The following is a 17,430-nucleotide window of genomic DNA, read 5'->3' as shown; positions in this document are numbered from 1 at the left end:
CACAATAGACCACTCCCCGGAAAAGAATACTCCACTATTGGAATTGCCTGAGCAGTCTGATTACCGTCGTATGTTTTGTTTTGTTTTGTTTTATTATTTTCTCCATTCAGTATGCCATTGATATATTACAAAAATATTTTTTATACTAAGCTTTATTGACTTCCCTGGGCTTCCTTGCCTTCCAGATTTGATATTTGCAAATACATATATTGTGTGGCAAAATGAAAATGAACTTATTAAATTAAACTAAACTAAGCTAATGCATTTTGTTTTGTTTGTTTTCAGGTCTCGCGGGCTATTTCAACTCAGATGAAGGTCCGGTGGAAGAAGGATATGATGACACTAAACCAGATGGTTCACATCCAGCTATAATGGGGTGAAGGTTACCTCACACTAATTAGCTATAGTTTTGAAAAGAGCATTTTGCTGTTTGATTCAATCATGTGCAGTTATAAGCATGCGTAGTAACTTGTGGGGTTTCGTTACTAGGGCCTCCTCAGTTGGTCATGTTGAGGAGCGTCCAGTTTTTCGTGTTTATGCGGCCGACTTTATTTTGTGTATTATGTTTTAATTTTATTAACATGTTTGTAGGTTCATACTGGCAGATCAAGCACGCGAGACAACGACTCTTACAAAACAAGAAAGGTGAGCCTCTCCCGTCCGCAGAAATAATTGGTCTATGTGCTTTGTAATTTATGTATAACCGCTGTCAAGTCTACTGCATGTTCTTTAGTTAGTTATAACAGAGGGAACATAAACGACCGACTTCCTCCTTGTTTAATGTTGTTGCATCTCTATAACCATTTGTTTACAAAGGTAGCCTCTAAACCCACAATTGAATTGGAGGAGAGAGGAATAAATATGTTTTTTTTATCATTTTTGTAAGGAAAATCTTTACCAAATGTCCAGCTTTTCGTTATGTGTTCTTTGTTGTTGACTGAGATTGCGGTACAACTCCCAACGTCGACATTACTTCTTTCCATACCTAATCCATTTTTTCTTTCATCTTTCGTCTTTGTTTTGTTATTTTGATCAGACAGAAACGGGTCTGCGAACAATACGCCAAAATTTATGACACCAAGGAGGCACTGAAGGTGACCATTCTCATTTTTTTAGTATTGTATTCTTGTTTTGATTGCTTGATCCAAACAAAAACCGAAAGGAAGAAAGAAATCGTAAGCATGTACAGGGGTTGTTGTGGTGTCATCTTGGGGCCATATTAGAATATGTAATCATGTTTCTTAGCAACACCGCGGGCCAGGAGCACAGAACCTTCGCAGGCTCTGTTAAAATGTCTTCTTGGGCCTCCTCGTGCAGATGCTGGTTCCATTTCACCGCGTGTGTTGCACCTCCCTAACCCCGCCCTTTTATTATTGCTCACAGCGCTTGATACACGGGTTAATCGAGTGATGAAATGTTGTCTCTCTTCAGCCCGTCCTGTATCTTGAGAAGAACTGGATGGCAGATGAATTCGCTGGAGGCTGCTATGTCGGTACATTTCCTCCCGGAGTATTGACAAGTTACGGGAAGTAAGTAATTAATGTCCTATAGTTTAACCTTGAACTTAAGCTATTTGAAGTTTACTAAGGTAGAACTGCAACACCACAGAGGTAATGACCCAAAAAGGAATAAAGATCATGAAGATGGGGAAAGGTTGAGATTCTTAACCTGCGACAGAGGTCGTTAAGTATTTAACAACGACGCTTAAAAGAGAAAGCGTAGTTTTAAGAAACATGTTTCCCGCGGGACCATCCTGTGATGCCCAGATCACTTGGGCGTACTAACAAAGGGTGTCAACCGTCCTTGTACTGTTTCGACTCCTGCCGTATTAGTTAATCGATGTCGAATGTAAAACTAGTGTCCTCTGTGTGTAGAGTGTTACGGATGCCTTTCGGTCGGGTGCATTTCGCTGGTACCATTACAGCGTCACTTTGGGCCGGCTACATGGAGGGTGCATTGGAATCCGGGGAACGAACAGCTCTTGAGGTAAATCGCTTCATGTAATATTACTTAAAAGAGCACTCCAGTTGACGTTAAAATTGATCGATTTGATCCTTGCTTAATTTGATAGACTAACAGCCCATCCAGGGGGGGTGAAGGGGGAGAGGGACAATGCTTACAGTCGCTTCTTGTCGCAGAACTCGGATACTGTTGGATTTATTCTTACCTTAATTATCACGTTTGAAAATACATGAGATCTGTTATACCCAGGCTTTGTGAGGTCACACCGTCAATTAAGGTCAGCGTCGGGTCATGTTAACCCGCCAGGAAAATGTGTTTCAGGTCCTCTGCAGACTTGGAAAGATGACAGAAGAGGAAACCAAGAAAAGACGTAGTCCTGAGGTAAGTCACTTGGAAAAAACCAAGCAAATTAACAAACATGTTCCGTCGCCATTAAATGCAAGTATTTTAAATAGATAAAGGCGGGACTGAATTAAGTAATAGATAAATTAAACAACTGAAGTGTTACGCTGTACTCTGAATTTATTAATAGAGAATAGGCCATTTCGGAGCTACATGTTGTCTCTGTTTCTAAACGAGTCCTCGTGTAAAACTTTTCACATTAAAACGAGTTTGATTTGCATTAAGTCAACGTGAGGGTTGAACGCAGTTTCAATGAATGGAGATTTCACGTTAAACCACTGTATGCTTTGAGTCAGCGTTAAGGCCGTAAATTCTATCAGTTCTGCTTATATTTCTCGTCCCAGTTGTCTATTGTATAAATCACTATCCAGTGAAGAGCGTGGTTTTTCTCTCAAAAGTTAAGTTATCAACTTGATAGCGATTTATCCAGTGGCTCGCTGTATTTACACGTGGAGCAACTGTGCTAGCTCTGGTCTGCGTTTCCTCAACAGGGCTTAGAATCCAAGTTTTTAGAGTTCTCATTCATGGAGAAGTACCTACTGCCGTCTGTTCCAACGTTCTTGGCGTGTTCGTCTGTCCTCGGAGGTGCAGCTATTTTCTCAGTTGTTTGGTGGAGATACCATTCAAATTAAACAAACTTTCATCGGTCAACATGAACTGGAAGCAGCGAAATTTAAAATTAAACCGCATGAAATTGACTGATAAAGCGGTTTTCAATTGCGTTGATTGGTTTTGGTTGACGAAGTGGTGCGAGTTTTTGAAGCCAATCGCTTAGCGAAGTAACGAAAGAACCGAGTCAAATTCGATGCTCAAGTGAAAACCGCCTCAGAGAAAAGGATTCCACCTTGTGATAAAAACCACAATGCTTACAGTCGACTCTCTTAACATGAGCAACGTCGCAAATTTTTCAAGTTCGTCGTTCAAAGTAATCTTTCTCCGTCTACTTTAGTCTCAGCCATCCATATTTCTTCAGTTAAGTTGTTTTTTCTGTTGTTGCGAGGACATAAAACGGAGACAGGTTGCGGCGACAGTTTTCCTCTTGAGACATGCCCGATTTTGCGGAAAAGTTCTGTTACGGGAACAAGATTTGTCCCCGCGACATGATGTATGAAATTCTCAGCTGGTTTGAATTCGTGCGTCGTGAAGCAGGGACGAAAAGAACCCAATTTTAAGAACACATGTTTATGCCTCAATCCGGTGCGTGTGCACCAGCTTGCGAACTGTTCCTCTAACATGTGTTCTATGCGTACACACGAAGGGGCTTGTTCCCGCTTCACGTGCCCGCATCGTGTCCCCTAGTGTGTCCCGGCGACCTTTAAGAAATAGAAAACACTTTCGTGTTTTTACCGAGTTACAAAGTTACGAGTGGAAGTTTGAAAGAAAAGGAATGCTGTGAGACCCGTGCCGCAGGCAAGTGTTTCTAAAGCTTTCTCTAGTTTCTTCAAACGTTCACGGGAAAGAAAACACTACGAGAAAAAGAAAAGCAAAGTCGCTCGTTTATTCGCGATTATCAAAACGTAAGTGTATGAATGAAGACAGAAATCGTGAATCTATGGTTGGACTTGATCAAAGAGTAAATTTTTAGCTGTGTTGTATTTTAATTGTTGGTTTTCATCGTTTTGTAGTTAATAGTTTCTTGTTTCAAGGTTTTTATGATTGCAATAGAACTTTCAGTGCTTTTTCTCTCTAATTATTTATAATTGTACAGTTTTCTTCATGTTAATTTTATCAGGGCCTCTATTGATCTCAGGTGCTATTTCTTCGGAGATTGCAACCCCGATAAAGAGCGTTTTCACTTACACGGCCAGCAGCCATGCAGATTGATTGGAATGAAATAAAGTGTTTATATAAAAAAAAGAGTTCAACTCCCACAAGACTGGTTTGGGGCACCAAAGCCCCGTCCACACTACCTAAGATAAATTTTGAAGCGCAGCCCTATTTCTACGGTTAGGCCTACCGTTCACACTGATCCGTCACGTTAACGGAGCTTTTCGAAAACGCTCTTCAAACCGGAGGAATTTGAAAACGGTGGCTTTGCGTTTTAGTGTGGAAGGAAAACATTTTGAAGAGCTTTATCGAAAACGATCATGATGGCGTCACGATAATCATGTGATTTCCCTGCTCGAGTTTTCCTCAAACATAAATCTAAAATGACCGCTGCTTGTTGCATTTTCAAATCTTTTTTGACGTAGTGTGGAAGGAAAACATTTGATACGTTTTCAGAGTAAAAACGCTTTTTTCAAATTTCTCTGGCGTAGTGTGGACAGGGCCCAAATGGCCTCCGTTTTGGGACAGCTATGTCTGCCGTGACGTCTTGTGAAAACGCTCTATAAATAACCCTTTTCACAGTTAACATTTCTTATTTGCATTACAGGAAAATTCAATTTGTAGACAAGGTAATTTACGAGGTAAAGGTAGCCGAAAATGCCTCGTATTCACTTTGGATTATGTTGTAATTCATTAAATGCGAAAAGGTAACTGTGAAAAAGCTTATTAAATATATGTTTCTATATCTATTTGTCAAGAGCTCGTGTTAGTGCTGTGTTTCTGTCAAGTATTAATAGAAGTACGGCTTGCTAAAATATCCCGAGCTTGTTTATGTTTATGTTAAACATAAACAAGACATCCAGCATAGTGATTTTCCGCTTGCGCTCACCGCTTACCCTCGGCGTGGCCGCGTTAACGCGAGATGAGAGAAAGTGTCATGTGACCTATTTTTTAGCATGCTTCGGGAAAATCGCCGGAAAGCAATCGCGCGTTTTATATATACAGAAATGTACAATATCATGGTGATTCGAGACAAAATAACATGATAATGAAGGCAACAAAGAACATGAGTGAAAGTCAGCGCACTATTTTCCTGGGTTGACGCTTAAAAATAGCAGCCTTAAAATGTTTCAATTAATTTGAAACTCTGGGATTACGTTGAATATGAATTAATCTCATTGAGGGCCGAGTTTAAAAGAAATTCATCGATCACTTTTTTTCAATATTCGCCTCAGTGGAAAAACATAGCCAATTTTGACAAAAAAGCAAAATAGCCACCTTATTCAAGTTCATATTTTTCGAAAGCAAAAGAAGCGATTTTGTTCCACTTTTCAGGAAATGTGGTTCATGTGTATAAAAATACCATGCGCTCCAAATGCGCTTCCCGTAAGCCCGGCGAACGTATACTAGAGCGACTCGATTAGATTTGTTTCATACAGACAGCTTTAGCATTTAAAGAAACCGAAAGTGCGCCCGATATATATTGGAAGTTACCCTATCAGCGCGTGCGCAATTTACACTACCAGCGCACTTCGGTAAGATCAAACAAAGCCACAAATATCGGAAAGTGTCAAAAATGTTCATGAAAACACAGACGTTTCGGGTATATGACCCTTCTTCAGTGTTAAAAAGCCGTTAAAGAAGAAGGGTCATATACCCGAAACGTCTGTGTTTTCATGAACATTTTTGACACTTTTCGATATTTATACATCCAGTATCGCTTCAATCGTTTTCAACCAAGTGTCACGCATCAGCAACGACTTTTTAGTCTACCAATATACTCAAACAAAGCCACACGGAGTTAGTTTTTCTTCTTTCTATTGCTCTTGTTTTTCTGTTTTTCTCTTATTTTGTCTTTGCTTGTACTTTTTCTACTTTGCATTTTGTGAAACACAAAGAAAAAACAGCTTAAATGTAAACGAATTTGCAAGTTATTCAGTTGTTTTTATTTTCCGCGCTCAGGCTGACGTAAGTAACCGGAAGTGAAATGTCACCTCCTTAGCAACGCGCGCGAGCGCCCGCATAAATCGGTTAATGGGCCCTTAAGAGGTCTTGATAGTAGGAATCTTCCCTCTTGCAGATAATGGAATTTGAGTGACGTGTATGACAAGCAAGCCATCGCATGGGCCGCGTTCGATATATGTCTGACATGTCATACATCACTGATATTGATATACTGCTGATCTTCTTGTCACTTGTCAATTGTCCTTAACATAAGCTTATCTTACATCAAACCTGAACTTTATGCGATATTAGTTCTTTATGTTTTAGCCGGGACCAGGTATTACTCATTACATCGTTTGGAATTTTTTTTTGTGTGAGTGTGCCTCAGTTCTCTGTGAGCAGGGCGTTTATTCCTCCGCGTGAACCAGCCGATATATCGGTTTTATTGCACGGCGCTACGACAACTTTTGTGAAAATGTTCCGCAGAAGAACGCATCGCCCTGACAGCATTTGGTCATGGTTCGCTTGTGTCTGTGCCTCTATTTATCAAGCCTCAAGCCTCGGTTTTTCCCTTAGCTTTGGAATTATGTTGCCAGAACTGATGAAACAATTTGACGAAGGCAGGCAAAAAACGGGTAAGTGGATCAGTCGAAAATTCATCTATTTCGGCCGGTCGTAGCCCCAAGTCGACCAAGGTCGTGGCCCGCGGTACCATCAAAAGATACGATAGTGTAATGAATACAGCATAATAGTAGTGCATTACGATTATTATATGACCATTCGAATCCTTACTGATCAGTAAAATTATAAGCTTTTTATTGATGTGGTTAAAAGATGTTTACCAACACGAACGAATGAACATTAGACTAATGTGAATTTAAATAAGTATGCTTCATTGGCGACGATTGCAATAACATAGGCACGCAAGGCGTGCAAGAGTTATTTTTTTGTGAACTATAAGTCTCGGAGATACCAGCATTCATGGAACTGTTTACAGTAATGATTTGGTTGATTTGACAAGTTTTTTGGTTGCGATCTACAGCAAGAAAGAAACTGGGAGTTTATGATGTACATACAATGTTACATCGGTAATGGCCAGATAACTAAATAGTAAGCCATAAAATGTTTGACTGAAGAAACTACGGTAATCTGACACGTCTCCAGATTAATGTAGATACCATCTTATTTTCTAACAGGCAATTTTATTCGTTCCTTGATACAACCCACACTGTGATTGGTCGGACACTCGCACATGCATAACTCCCTCACTCACCGATCACGTAGCCCTTCCCCCCGGCGGGGGGACTCCCTTATATGGGCTATATAAGTCTGTGCGGCCCCGAAGGGTATGGTTTTTCAGCCGTTTTGGTCATAAATAGGGTATCGATTTTAGCTGATTTTGGCCATTTTGGTCATAAATAGGGTATGGTTTTTGCACTCTAGCCTTGATATGGGTATGCTTTAAGAAGAAGCCACTTTTTCGTTATTATCGAAAAGAAAATCAACAAAAGCCCTTCACAAATTTATATGTTTACGGTAATTTAACATTGGTTTGAACTAGGGAGCTAATTATAACGCAGGTCTGAAACAGGGTTTTGATTTGAGGGTCAGGTCGTAAATAGGGTTTCGAATTTTTGGTCAGGTCATAAATAGGGTAAGGAATATCGCAGATTTTGGTCATAAATAGGGTAAGGGTTTTGGGAAGCGGGCCACACACCCCCGACCAATTTTTCTGGGAGCCCCCTCGGGAGCCCTTCCAGCCCCCAAGAAGAATTTTTGCTCAAAAATACTCAAGTAAGAGAACTTTTCGCATTTTATACGAGTCGTAAGTTTACCCTTTTTACATAACACTACTTCACCGAAAATTGAAAGAAAGAGAAAAAAAACCTCTCTGGCACGTTGAAAGTCTGATTTAATTAAATTGCACTTTAACTTGGTACCACACAGTCTTCAAAGGACATTTGAACAGTTTTCATACTTTTTACCTTTAAAAAATATCGGACTGAAAAGAATGTCATAAAATGCCCATCAAATGAAAATATTAAACTGCTACTGCAGAGACGTAAAAACCGTCCAGAAATGAAAGCTTCTTTTTTGTTTAATATCCTGGGAACACTAGCCGATAACTTGTAAGCTCTAATTGAATTTACTCCCATATGAAAAACAAAAGTGTCGAGTTACCATTTGTAACTAAAAATAGCAAACATCTCGTGGGAACAAGTGGTGACAATTCGTCAGCTCTAATTGAATTTACCACCTTGTGAAAAACAAGAGTGTCAAATTACCCATTGTAACTAAAAAGTAAAAATATCTCGTTATATTTGCATGCAATAAGAACAAAGCAATCGTTACCTGCACTTACTATTGTAAACGTTAGAACTGCTTCAAATCTAAATAGTCTCGTCTCCTCTAAAACATGTCTTAAGAACTAGAACCGACGATTCGTGACCTCTAACTGAATTAACTCCTTGTGAAAAACAAAAGTATTAAGTTACCCTTTGAAATTAAAAATAAAAATATCTCGTGCCATTTGCCTACTACTAACTCATGAACTACTTCAAAACTCAAGACTCATCTCGTTCATAACTAGCCACCATTACACTGAAAATTATGCACTCTGAAACAACCCAATGTACGTATGTAACTGTCACACTCCCCTCCAAACCGTACTAAAAATCGCAAACCGGCAACATACACGTCACTCTTTATTTTTCAATCACCGAAGTCCTTGTGTTTATACATACCTTGTGTTTCTCACGTCCCATTTACCTTTACAACAAGAAATTTGATTGGCTGTTCATAGTAGATCCAATCTGATTGGTGTGACATACATACATCTCTCACTCACTCACTCACTCACTCACCCATTGACCCATCCATAACATACCCGACGTGCCGACTAAGAGGTATTTTTTTTTACAAAAAAATAACTCAATAAAGGGATATTGCAATATAAAGGGATATTGTCGGGAAGCTTGATACAACCCTTAAAAACAAAAGTTGTATTTCTAAGATTAAAATCCAGGTTTCAAGAATTGGAAATGGATAACATCCATGAAATATCGATAACAACGCACGTCTGCCTCATGCAAATTTTATTGAAGAAGAACCTGTTCGAGTGGGCACTGAACCAAATCATTTCTATGGTTGAATGTTTACATTGAAAATTAGTTTTTCTGCTATACCTGAGGCCGGCTGCAGCCGTTGACAAATGATTAGAAACTTGCGAATATATGGGTATATAAACGTAGCCAAGTGAAAAAAAAAAAAAGAAAAGCCGGCCGAATAAAAATAAATAAAGGAGGTGTTAGAATAAGAGAAAAATTTAAATAATTAAAAGTAGCTAAAATAATAATAATAATAAAAAGAATCGAGGGGCGCTTTCATTCGACCAAAAATCAGGAAATTTCTTGGGGCGAATGGAACAAAATTTTACGGTTGACTGCACCAGAGTGGAAAACGTTAAGCGCCTTTACGTATCATTCCGTACCATTTGTCCCTGTTTGGAAAATTTCGGAATTTGTGGTTGAATGAAAAGCGTCCCAGTTTTGCCTGGGCTTGATGCTGTTATCTACTTCATTAGTGGTGGCAGTGCGCCATGGAATCGACTTTGGCAGTCAGTTAGGCGATTATTTGGCCAAGGTTGGTGAGAAATGTTGGATCCTTTATAATTAACAATAAAATAATTCGATCTCGAATTTCTGTCATGAGAATGTTGACAAGGGCCTTCGAATCGACCATCACACATAGAAATCGAGAGCTTATACTTTATTTTTTTCATTATAAATCTACTAGCAGCTCAAAAATGTTTTTATCTAAACCCCTTTACAGAAATTCCGAAAACGAAGCGGACTTTGCTAGGCTACCCACGATCTATAACATAATATTTAGTGAGTAGCATAGCCAATCTGAGGAAAACAGCATTCGTAATAGAACACCAGCAGATTTATACTAACTGTTCTTGGACTGTTATCGACCAGTCTTTTCTCTTAGGATCAAACAAGTGTTATCTACGAACGCGAACTCGAAGAGGCGGTGTCAACAACAACAACTAACTTTATTTGCATGACCATAAATACATACAGGTTGCAAAAGCCTTTGTAAATTTTTTTCAACGCCGCCCCATGTCTCGTCCCAATCCCTCTAGTCTGAAACGTCTCGCCCCATCACATGACCAACGCATTGAGCAACATCTCGTACTCCCTTCTTTCTGAACGGTTTTTCACGTTACTAATGTTTTCTTCTTCAGTCGATATGGCTCCTGGAGCAGTCTTTGCATTTGTTTGTGGGTTTTGTTATCCAATAACGGTATTCGAGTTATCGATGACTCGAATACCGCTTTTACGAAGAACCCTTTACAAGCCGTGTTCCGGGAGAGGCCATTGATGTAAAGAAGGTAGACGGGGTCAAAACATGTGTTCGATGGATCGGCCCCCCTATAAAACAGATCGAGTAGTTTTTTTCGTAGGGATTGCTTTTACGGGAGGTTTCAACTTTAAAATATCGGTAGTAAACCATTATAACTTATGAAGAATCCCCGGCACATATCCGAGACATACATTTCCTTAGATTTTCCTTCAGTTGAGCTCAGAAGGTTAGAAGCTGATTTCGTGTTTCTTAACTTCTCGTGATGAAAACGAAAATCCAGATATCTATCAGTGTACATGTGTTGGTTTCCTGTAGACATCAATAAGGACAAACCTTCATTCTTCGTGCTGCGGTGTTTCTAGAAGCTAACTAAGGTTATTTGTCGATTGTTCTCAGTTTCACTGGTGAACGAAACCTTAAGGGGTCGATGCCCTGAATTAAGGGTGTATTGATTATGACAATACTGTAATTTATAAAGGATTCAACATTCTATTCCACTCTTGAACAAACAATCGATTCTTTTAAAATAGCTTCTCCTAAATACTTAAAATTTTCTCGTTTTTTATCACCCTCCTTGTACGTTTTAATTCATTTAGTTTATCACACATATATTCTTAAGCTTCGTCTGCGTTACGCCGGACAAATATGAAAAGCTCCGTTTTCGTGACGGGTTAGTGTGGACGGTAGGCCTAACCGTAGAAATAAAGCTGCGTTTTCGTGACGGGTTAGTGTGGACGGTAGGCCTGACCGTAGAAATAAAGCTGCGTTTTCGTGACGGGTTAGTGTGGACGGTAGGCCTGACCGTAGAAATAAAGCTGCGTTTTCGTGACGGGTTAGTGTGGACGGTAGGCCTGACCGTAGAAATAAAGCTGCGTTTTCGTGACGGGTTAGTGTGGACGGTAGGCCTGACCGTAGAAATAAAGCTGCGTTTTCGTGACGGGTTAGTGTGGACGGTAGGCCTAACCGTAGAAATAAAGCTGCGTTTTCAAATTTTCACCGGCGTAGTCTGAACGGAGCCTTACATTCACGCGTTTCTTAATATTTGTCAAGCTGTAGCCTGGTAGCCGAAAGCTCACGTTTAGATAACTTTTAACCACAGAACGATTTTAGGTTTTTTTAATAACAACACTTTATGTCGTTAAATATCGCAGACTCTTAGAACCAAGTCAGAATCAAATTCTGACTCCTGGTTGTATGTGTATGGATAGCTACTGTAAGGTGGCCGGCAAATTTTTGATTGAGAAAAATTGTAGTGTAGTTACTTTTTTACATAATTTGCCCCAAGATAAGAGAAGTTCAAGGTACTTACCTTAATCTTGAGTTCTCTTGTTTGTGCGGAACATTCGAACTGAACAAAATCCAGTTAGCTGTTTAATTCCCTGGTACCCAATTAAAAAGAAAACAAAGTTTGTGCCAGGTTCAGTACTTATGGAGCATTTTCACATGACGTCACGACAGCCATATTGGTGTTCCAAAAATATGAAATTGCGGCCATCTTGGAGTACCAAACCAATCCTGTGGGAGTTGAACTCTTTTCTTGTGTAAACACTTTCTTTTGTTCCAATAAATTGGCATGGCTGCTGGTCACGTGAGTGAAAACGGTCTATATCTGATCTTTCATCCACTATAGAAAACGTTTATTAAAAAAACATTTAAAAAAGACCATTTAGGACGGAACAACACAGACGAGTTATGAAGTGCATAAAAACAAAGAACTCCAACAATTTTCCTCAAGCTCCCGCCTGGGCTCACGCTAGTTCAGAAACATAATTAAAATAAATTTAATAATAGCTACGGCAGAACGAATCACAGTCTTCTGTAAGGGTCACCAAATTTCTCGAAAACGAAGAAAAACGTTTAAAGTACATTCGGCTGAATTTTGGCATTTTCGGTAGAAAATTTGGGAACATTTGACGCATTTTTGTAATTGAATCGGCGGAGCTCTTTTTTTTTAGGGTCGAGAAGTTAAAATTAGCTGTCTTCAGGATATCGATTTATTTTAGGTTTGCATCTCCGGGTCTTATCAATTAAATGTCACACCTCAACGACTCAAACAGAGTGAAACATGTGCTAATAGAAACTGTCTATAATTTCAGTTTGGCTTGGATCCCTGACCATTGCTTTCGCCTTTTTCCTGTGTCCCATGGGATCACTTCTTTGCAACACTATTGGGTGCCGCCTCACCGCCATTGCCGGGAGTCTGACATGTGCAGTGGGGTTGTTGTTAACTTCGTATTCCTGCAGTTTTCTGTTGATGTTTGTCACCTACAGTTTTCTGTTCGGATTAGGATCTTCGTTAACATTTATGGCTTCTTTTCTTATAACGGCAAGAAACGTCCGCAAGTACCAATCTCTTGCTGTAGGGGTCGTTTCAGTAGGGGGCAGCATCGGGGTCCTCGTTATGGGCCCCTTTCTACAGCTCTTGCTGGATACGTTTGGATGGAGGGGCACATACAGGATCACAAGTGCACTACTCTGCGTTGTGTCTCTTTGTGGAGCACCGTTTGGGGAACCTGTGGAAGATCACGACCAAAACACAAAACAGGGTCTGCCGCAGGCTGAAAAGTTGGAATCTACTTTAACAGAAGCAGTATCCTCTAACGCAGATTTTCTTAAATTAGTCAGTAGCAACGCGGATTTGAGAAGGGCGTCGGTTTCAAAGTTAGTAAATGAAAGCAACGACGCTAAAGAGGGAATTGGTACCTGCGCCAAGCACCGTGCTTTCGAAACAGAGATGTTCGCCGAAAACGGTGTAGAGAAGACATTGATTTCAGTTACCCATTCAGAAGAAGTTGGTAATGAGAAGCAAATAGGAAAACTTATGGACTTTTCAATCTTCAAGATACCTTCATATACCATTGTAGTTATAAGTCTGACGCTGATGTCTCTGGGACACTACACGCCACCGTTGCATTTGGTGAGTTATCAAATTATTGGAGTGATTTGGAAGCTTAAGCAAACCACGACGACGACAGTAACGAGAATGTCACCAAACAAAAGGTTTAATGAGCAAAACGATAGCTCTGCACGTGCGTTATAAATCTTTGTACATTTCTTTGCCGTCCTCTGCAAAACAACAACGTGAAATAATCACGTTCTGCTGGGTATACTAGGCTGACTTAGCAACAGGACGGGAACGTCCGATGACGACAGCAGGGCGCGCGGAATAACCTGGATTCTGTTCTCATTTGACTATATTTGGGTATTTGTACTGCGCGCGCCGTCGTCAAGTGACGTTCCCGTTCTCTTGCTAAATCAGCCTACTGAACGGGGACAACGACGGCTAATTTTTCGTATATGAGGTCGGGGATGCTCGTCGGAAAATTTGAATTAAACCCCTAAAAGAGACCGATCTAGGTGTGGCTCGAGCTTTATTTGACCCCTACAAGATACCACTTAAAACGGAATAGGTTTGATTACGGAAAGGAGCTCGCGCTGGTAGACAGGACTAGAGAGTCCTGCGGAAATCGAGCGTAAAAACCGAAATAAGAGCGTTTTTCATCATTATTTCTTCGAGTGCACTCTAAAAGATACTTTGACAGCTAAAATAGTGGCGTTTCATCGTGAACACCCTAAGTGAGAGCAGAATCCTTGATTGATATTCCTAAGCGAACCGACGAGATTCCCAACCTTTTCATATGGGACTCTCTCCTCTGGGACCAAAATATTCATTACGAGACCAAACGAGCCTGATATGCCATTGAAGCTTAATTTATTTGTTTTCAACACGTTTTACATGTCATTTTCAATTCTTTAAATTATAGGTTAAACATTGCCTTGAAATCGGTATTTCCGCTGACTCGGCATCCAAACTGTTCATTTTCCAAGGTTTAGCATCGTCCGTTTCTCGAGTTATGGTCGGCAGACTGTGTGATACTCCTTGTGTAAATGCAATATATGTTCATCAGTTTGGAGATCTGCTTGTAGCCTTTATGACACTCGCGCTACCACTATTGAGAAGCTATGCGGGAATTCTTGCATTTGCGGTGGTTTATGGAATTGGAGATGGAATTTTCGTTACAACGATGAATTCACTTCTGCTCTTCACAGTGGACGAGAAACGGAGAGCCGCTGCGTTAGGACTGGGTTCTTGTCTAGTAGCCTTCGGCGTAGCGGGAGGACCTCCACTAGCTGGTAAGTTTGTCGTGTGAATTTTTTTCAGTCACACACCCATTCATCCATCCATCGATCACTCACTTAAACGATCGATCGATCGACCAATCAATCAATTCACCAACCCATGCAACAACCCACCCACACATCGGTCAATCCATCCATCCATCCATCCATCCATCCATCCATCCATCCTTTAGTCAGTCAGTCAGCCAGTCAGCCAGTCAGCCAGTCAGCCAGTCAGCCAGTCAGCCAGTCAGCCAGTCAAATTATTTCCTAATTTCATTTGTCACCCTTTGATTACCCATACTAATCACTTAAAATTAAACCATAAATGGATATCGATCTATTTGCAGGATTTATTGCGGACACATTTGATGGATACAAGTGGTCATTTACAGTAGCTGGAATTCTGATGCAGTTTGCGGGAATTATTCCTGTTATCCTGTTGTGCCTCAAGAAAAACGACGCACAACAGTCAGTCGACAGGCAAAGACTTGAACCAGCTGACCAAGTATAATGCAGAACTGGTATTCCGAGGCGTTAAAATCCTTAGTGTAAATTTACCAGAAACCGCACAGGAACCATTCTGTATATTTTTATCGCTCCGCCACTGCGCCGCTGTCCGATGTACTAGTAAAACAAATCATTATGCAACATTATTCAATCCCGAGAAGCACTCCCTATAATGACATATAAGGGTCTGAACTTCCCGATTTAAAGAGTAGAAAAGGTTAGGGGAAACTGCCACTTATCAACCCCTCGAAAGATCTCAAACAAGCGCACTTTACAGCTGAGTCATCGGAGTATTTTTTAAAGGTGTTACAGTGGAAGCCCTTGTAAGCGGACACCCTCGGGACGCGAAAAAGCTTTCCCTAACCGGAGCTGGTTGATTACGAGAATAGTTCTCGTAAGCGGCCACTAGAGTTGTAAGGGAGAGATGGCCGCCTACGGGAGCTTGCCCAGCTTACAATAAACTTTGAGAATACAAAAATAAGGAGAGGGAACTTCTTGCATTCTCTTACATAACAACCATGTAGGAATACTAATAGCTCTAAAACGTGCGTTGTAGACCACATGATTTCTCTTATTGCTCCATGCAGCTTTCCCTCTGTTGAGCTTGGTAGCCTAGCCTATGTGTGTCACGCAACCTTTAATACTGCACTGACACCTGTTAACCCCTTCAAAGAAACGATGTCATATTAGACTATGAAAACAAACAGCAAAGAGTAAGGCCAACCGTAGGGATTGCTCAACGCTTAAGTTCAAAGTTTCGTCTAAACAACGAACGTTTTTCATGGAAATAGAGACATGACAAAATAAAGTGACTGAATTAATCAACTTGTCTTTCTCATCACTGAGCAGCGGAACAAACCATCAAAAGGAAAAGGCACAGGATCATAGCGGACTTCATGGTCAGCGAAAAGACCTTTACTTTCAGTGGGCTGACTGACGGTTGACTTTGTTTAAGGATATCATGGCTCAGCTAATAAACTATCGATATGTACCGGCCAGTTGAGTAATGAATTTCTGCCTGAAGTATTCTGACGTCAGAATCACTTTAAACCAATCAACATGGATTGCTCAATTTCTTGGTAAAATATTTCAACATCATGTAACCATTGCTTTCACTATTGCGTTCAACTATTTGTGATATTGTTCCCCTCGAGAAAATTAAGAATTTTTTCCCCTGATTTTCACAGACGGAAGCTACATTGGTACAGGTGTGACGTAGAATTCTCTCTTATAGAAAACGTCAAAGCTTGTTATGTAAAAATGCTACTCACAATAACCGTGTCAAGAGGAGATTTGATAGAAACAAAGTCGGCTATTATACTGATCAAGGATGAACCCTGTCCTTAATGACAAGCTAGTTATAAAAAATCTTTTAAAATGACTGAGCTTGATCGAAATAGCTTTTACTCAATTCACTAGCAGTCGCTACACTGACTTTGTTCAGTGAAGTTAAGTGTCTCTGTAAAATTAGGTAGCTCTTGTTAACTCCAGGCAGGTGCTTAATTACGTTTTCCGTAAAACACGGCTTGATAAGATCAAGCCGTGTTCCGAACCTGCAGAGTGCGCTTCTACAGCAAATGTGGATGTGAACCTGACAAGTAGCCGACAGTTCGAAGGACTTACCCTGGAACACGTGTGCTCCCAGTACGAAGATGTTTTGGATGGCCTTGGCAATCTGGGAACTCCATTGCGACTTGAAGTTGACGAAACGGTTAAACCTGTCCAACAACCGTTAAGAAGAGTGCCTGAAGCTTTAAGAACCCCGCTGAAAGAATATCTTGACGATCTGGAAGCTAGAGGTGTTATCGAGGAAGTCGAGAGGCCGACTGAATGGGTAAATTCCGTGGTGATTGCAACGAAGCCTAACGGTAACCTTCGCCTTTGCCTGGACCCTAAGCCCTTGAACAAAGCGTTAAAGAGATGCCATTTCCCTATGCCAGTTATTGAAGACATACTGTCGGAGTTGGGCAAGGCCAAAATCTTTACTAAAGTCGACTGCCAAATAAAGCTTACAGAAGAGAGTTCACTGCTTACGACCTTCGCCATACCCTTTGGCAGATACAAATGGAATCGTATGCCCTTCGGGATTTCACCCGCTAGTGAAATATTTCAGCTCCGTTTACATGAAGCTGTTGAAGGCCTTGACGGAGTATATGCAATAGCAGATGACATCCTTGTAGCAGGCACTGGAGACACTATGAAGGGTGCGATAGCAGATCATGACCTCAAAATTAAGACGCTGTTGAGGCGATGCCAAGAACGTAACATTAAGCTAAACAAGCAAAACGTCGCTTTTAAGCAAACAGAGGTACCCTACATTGGACATCTCCTGACCTGAGAGGGAATAAAGGCAGACCC

The 17,430-nt window shown here is 40.6% G+C and overlaps 2 protein-coding genes across 2 annotated transcripts in view; both read left to right on the top strand.

Moving 5' to 3' along the window:
* LOC145485801 (amine oxidase [flavin-containing] B-like) overlaps positions 1-4,948 on the top strand; it is a 12,061-nt gene extending 7,113 nt beyond the window's left edge. The window contains exons 11-17 of the mRNA XM_081464442.1: positions 286-376; positions 592-645; positions 1,037-1,094; positions 1,432-1,529; positions 1,875-1,986; positions 2,284-2,343; positions 2,856-4,948. Of these exons, the coding sequence (XP_081320568.1) occupies positions 286-376; positions 592-645; positions 1,037-1,094; positions 1,432-1,529; positions 1,875-1,986; positions 2,284-2,343; positions 2,856-2,996 (614 nt within the window). The 3' untranslated portion in view covers positions 2,997-4,948. The remainder of the gene's footprint in view (positions 1-285; positions 377-591; positions 646-1,036; positions 1,095-1,431; positions 1,530-1,874; positions 1,987-2,283; positions 2,344-2,855) is intronic.
* An 836-nt stretch (positions 4,949-5,784) lies between these two features.
* Positions 5,785-15,714, top strand: LOC145485779 (monocarboxylate transporter 3-like). Its single transcript, XM_081464405.1, has 4 exons — positions 5,785-6,710; positions 12,540-13,360; positions 14,208-14,577; positions 14,913-15,714. The coding sequence occupies exons 1-4, from the start codon at positions 6,551-6,553 to the stop codon at positions 15,074-15,076; spliced, it is 1,515 nt and encodes a 504-aa protein (XP_081320531.1). The 5' UTR covers positions 5,785-6,550; the 3' UTR covers positions 15,077-15,714.
* The last annotated feature ends 1,716 nt before the right edge of the window (positions 15,715-17,430 follow it).

This window comes from Orbicella franksi, chromosome 4, assembly GCF_964199315.1.
Source record: "Orbicella franksi chromosome 4, jaOrbFran1.1, whole genome shotgun sequence".
Taxonomy (NCBI): Eukaryota; Metazoa; Cnidaria; class Anthozoa; order Scleractinia; family Merulinidae; genus Orbicella; species Orbicella franksi.
Note: the sequence above shows the minus strand (reverse complement) of the source record. Positions and strands in the feature narration are given on the sequence as shown.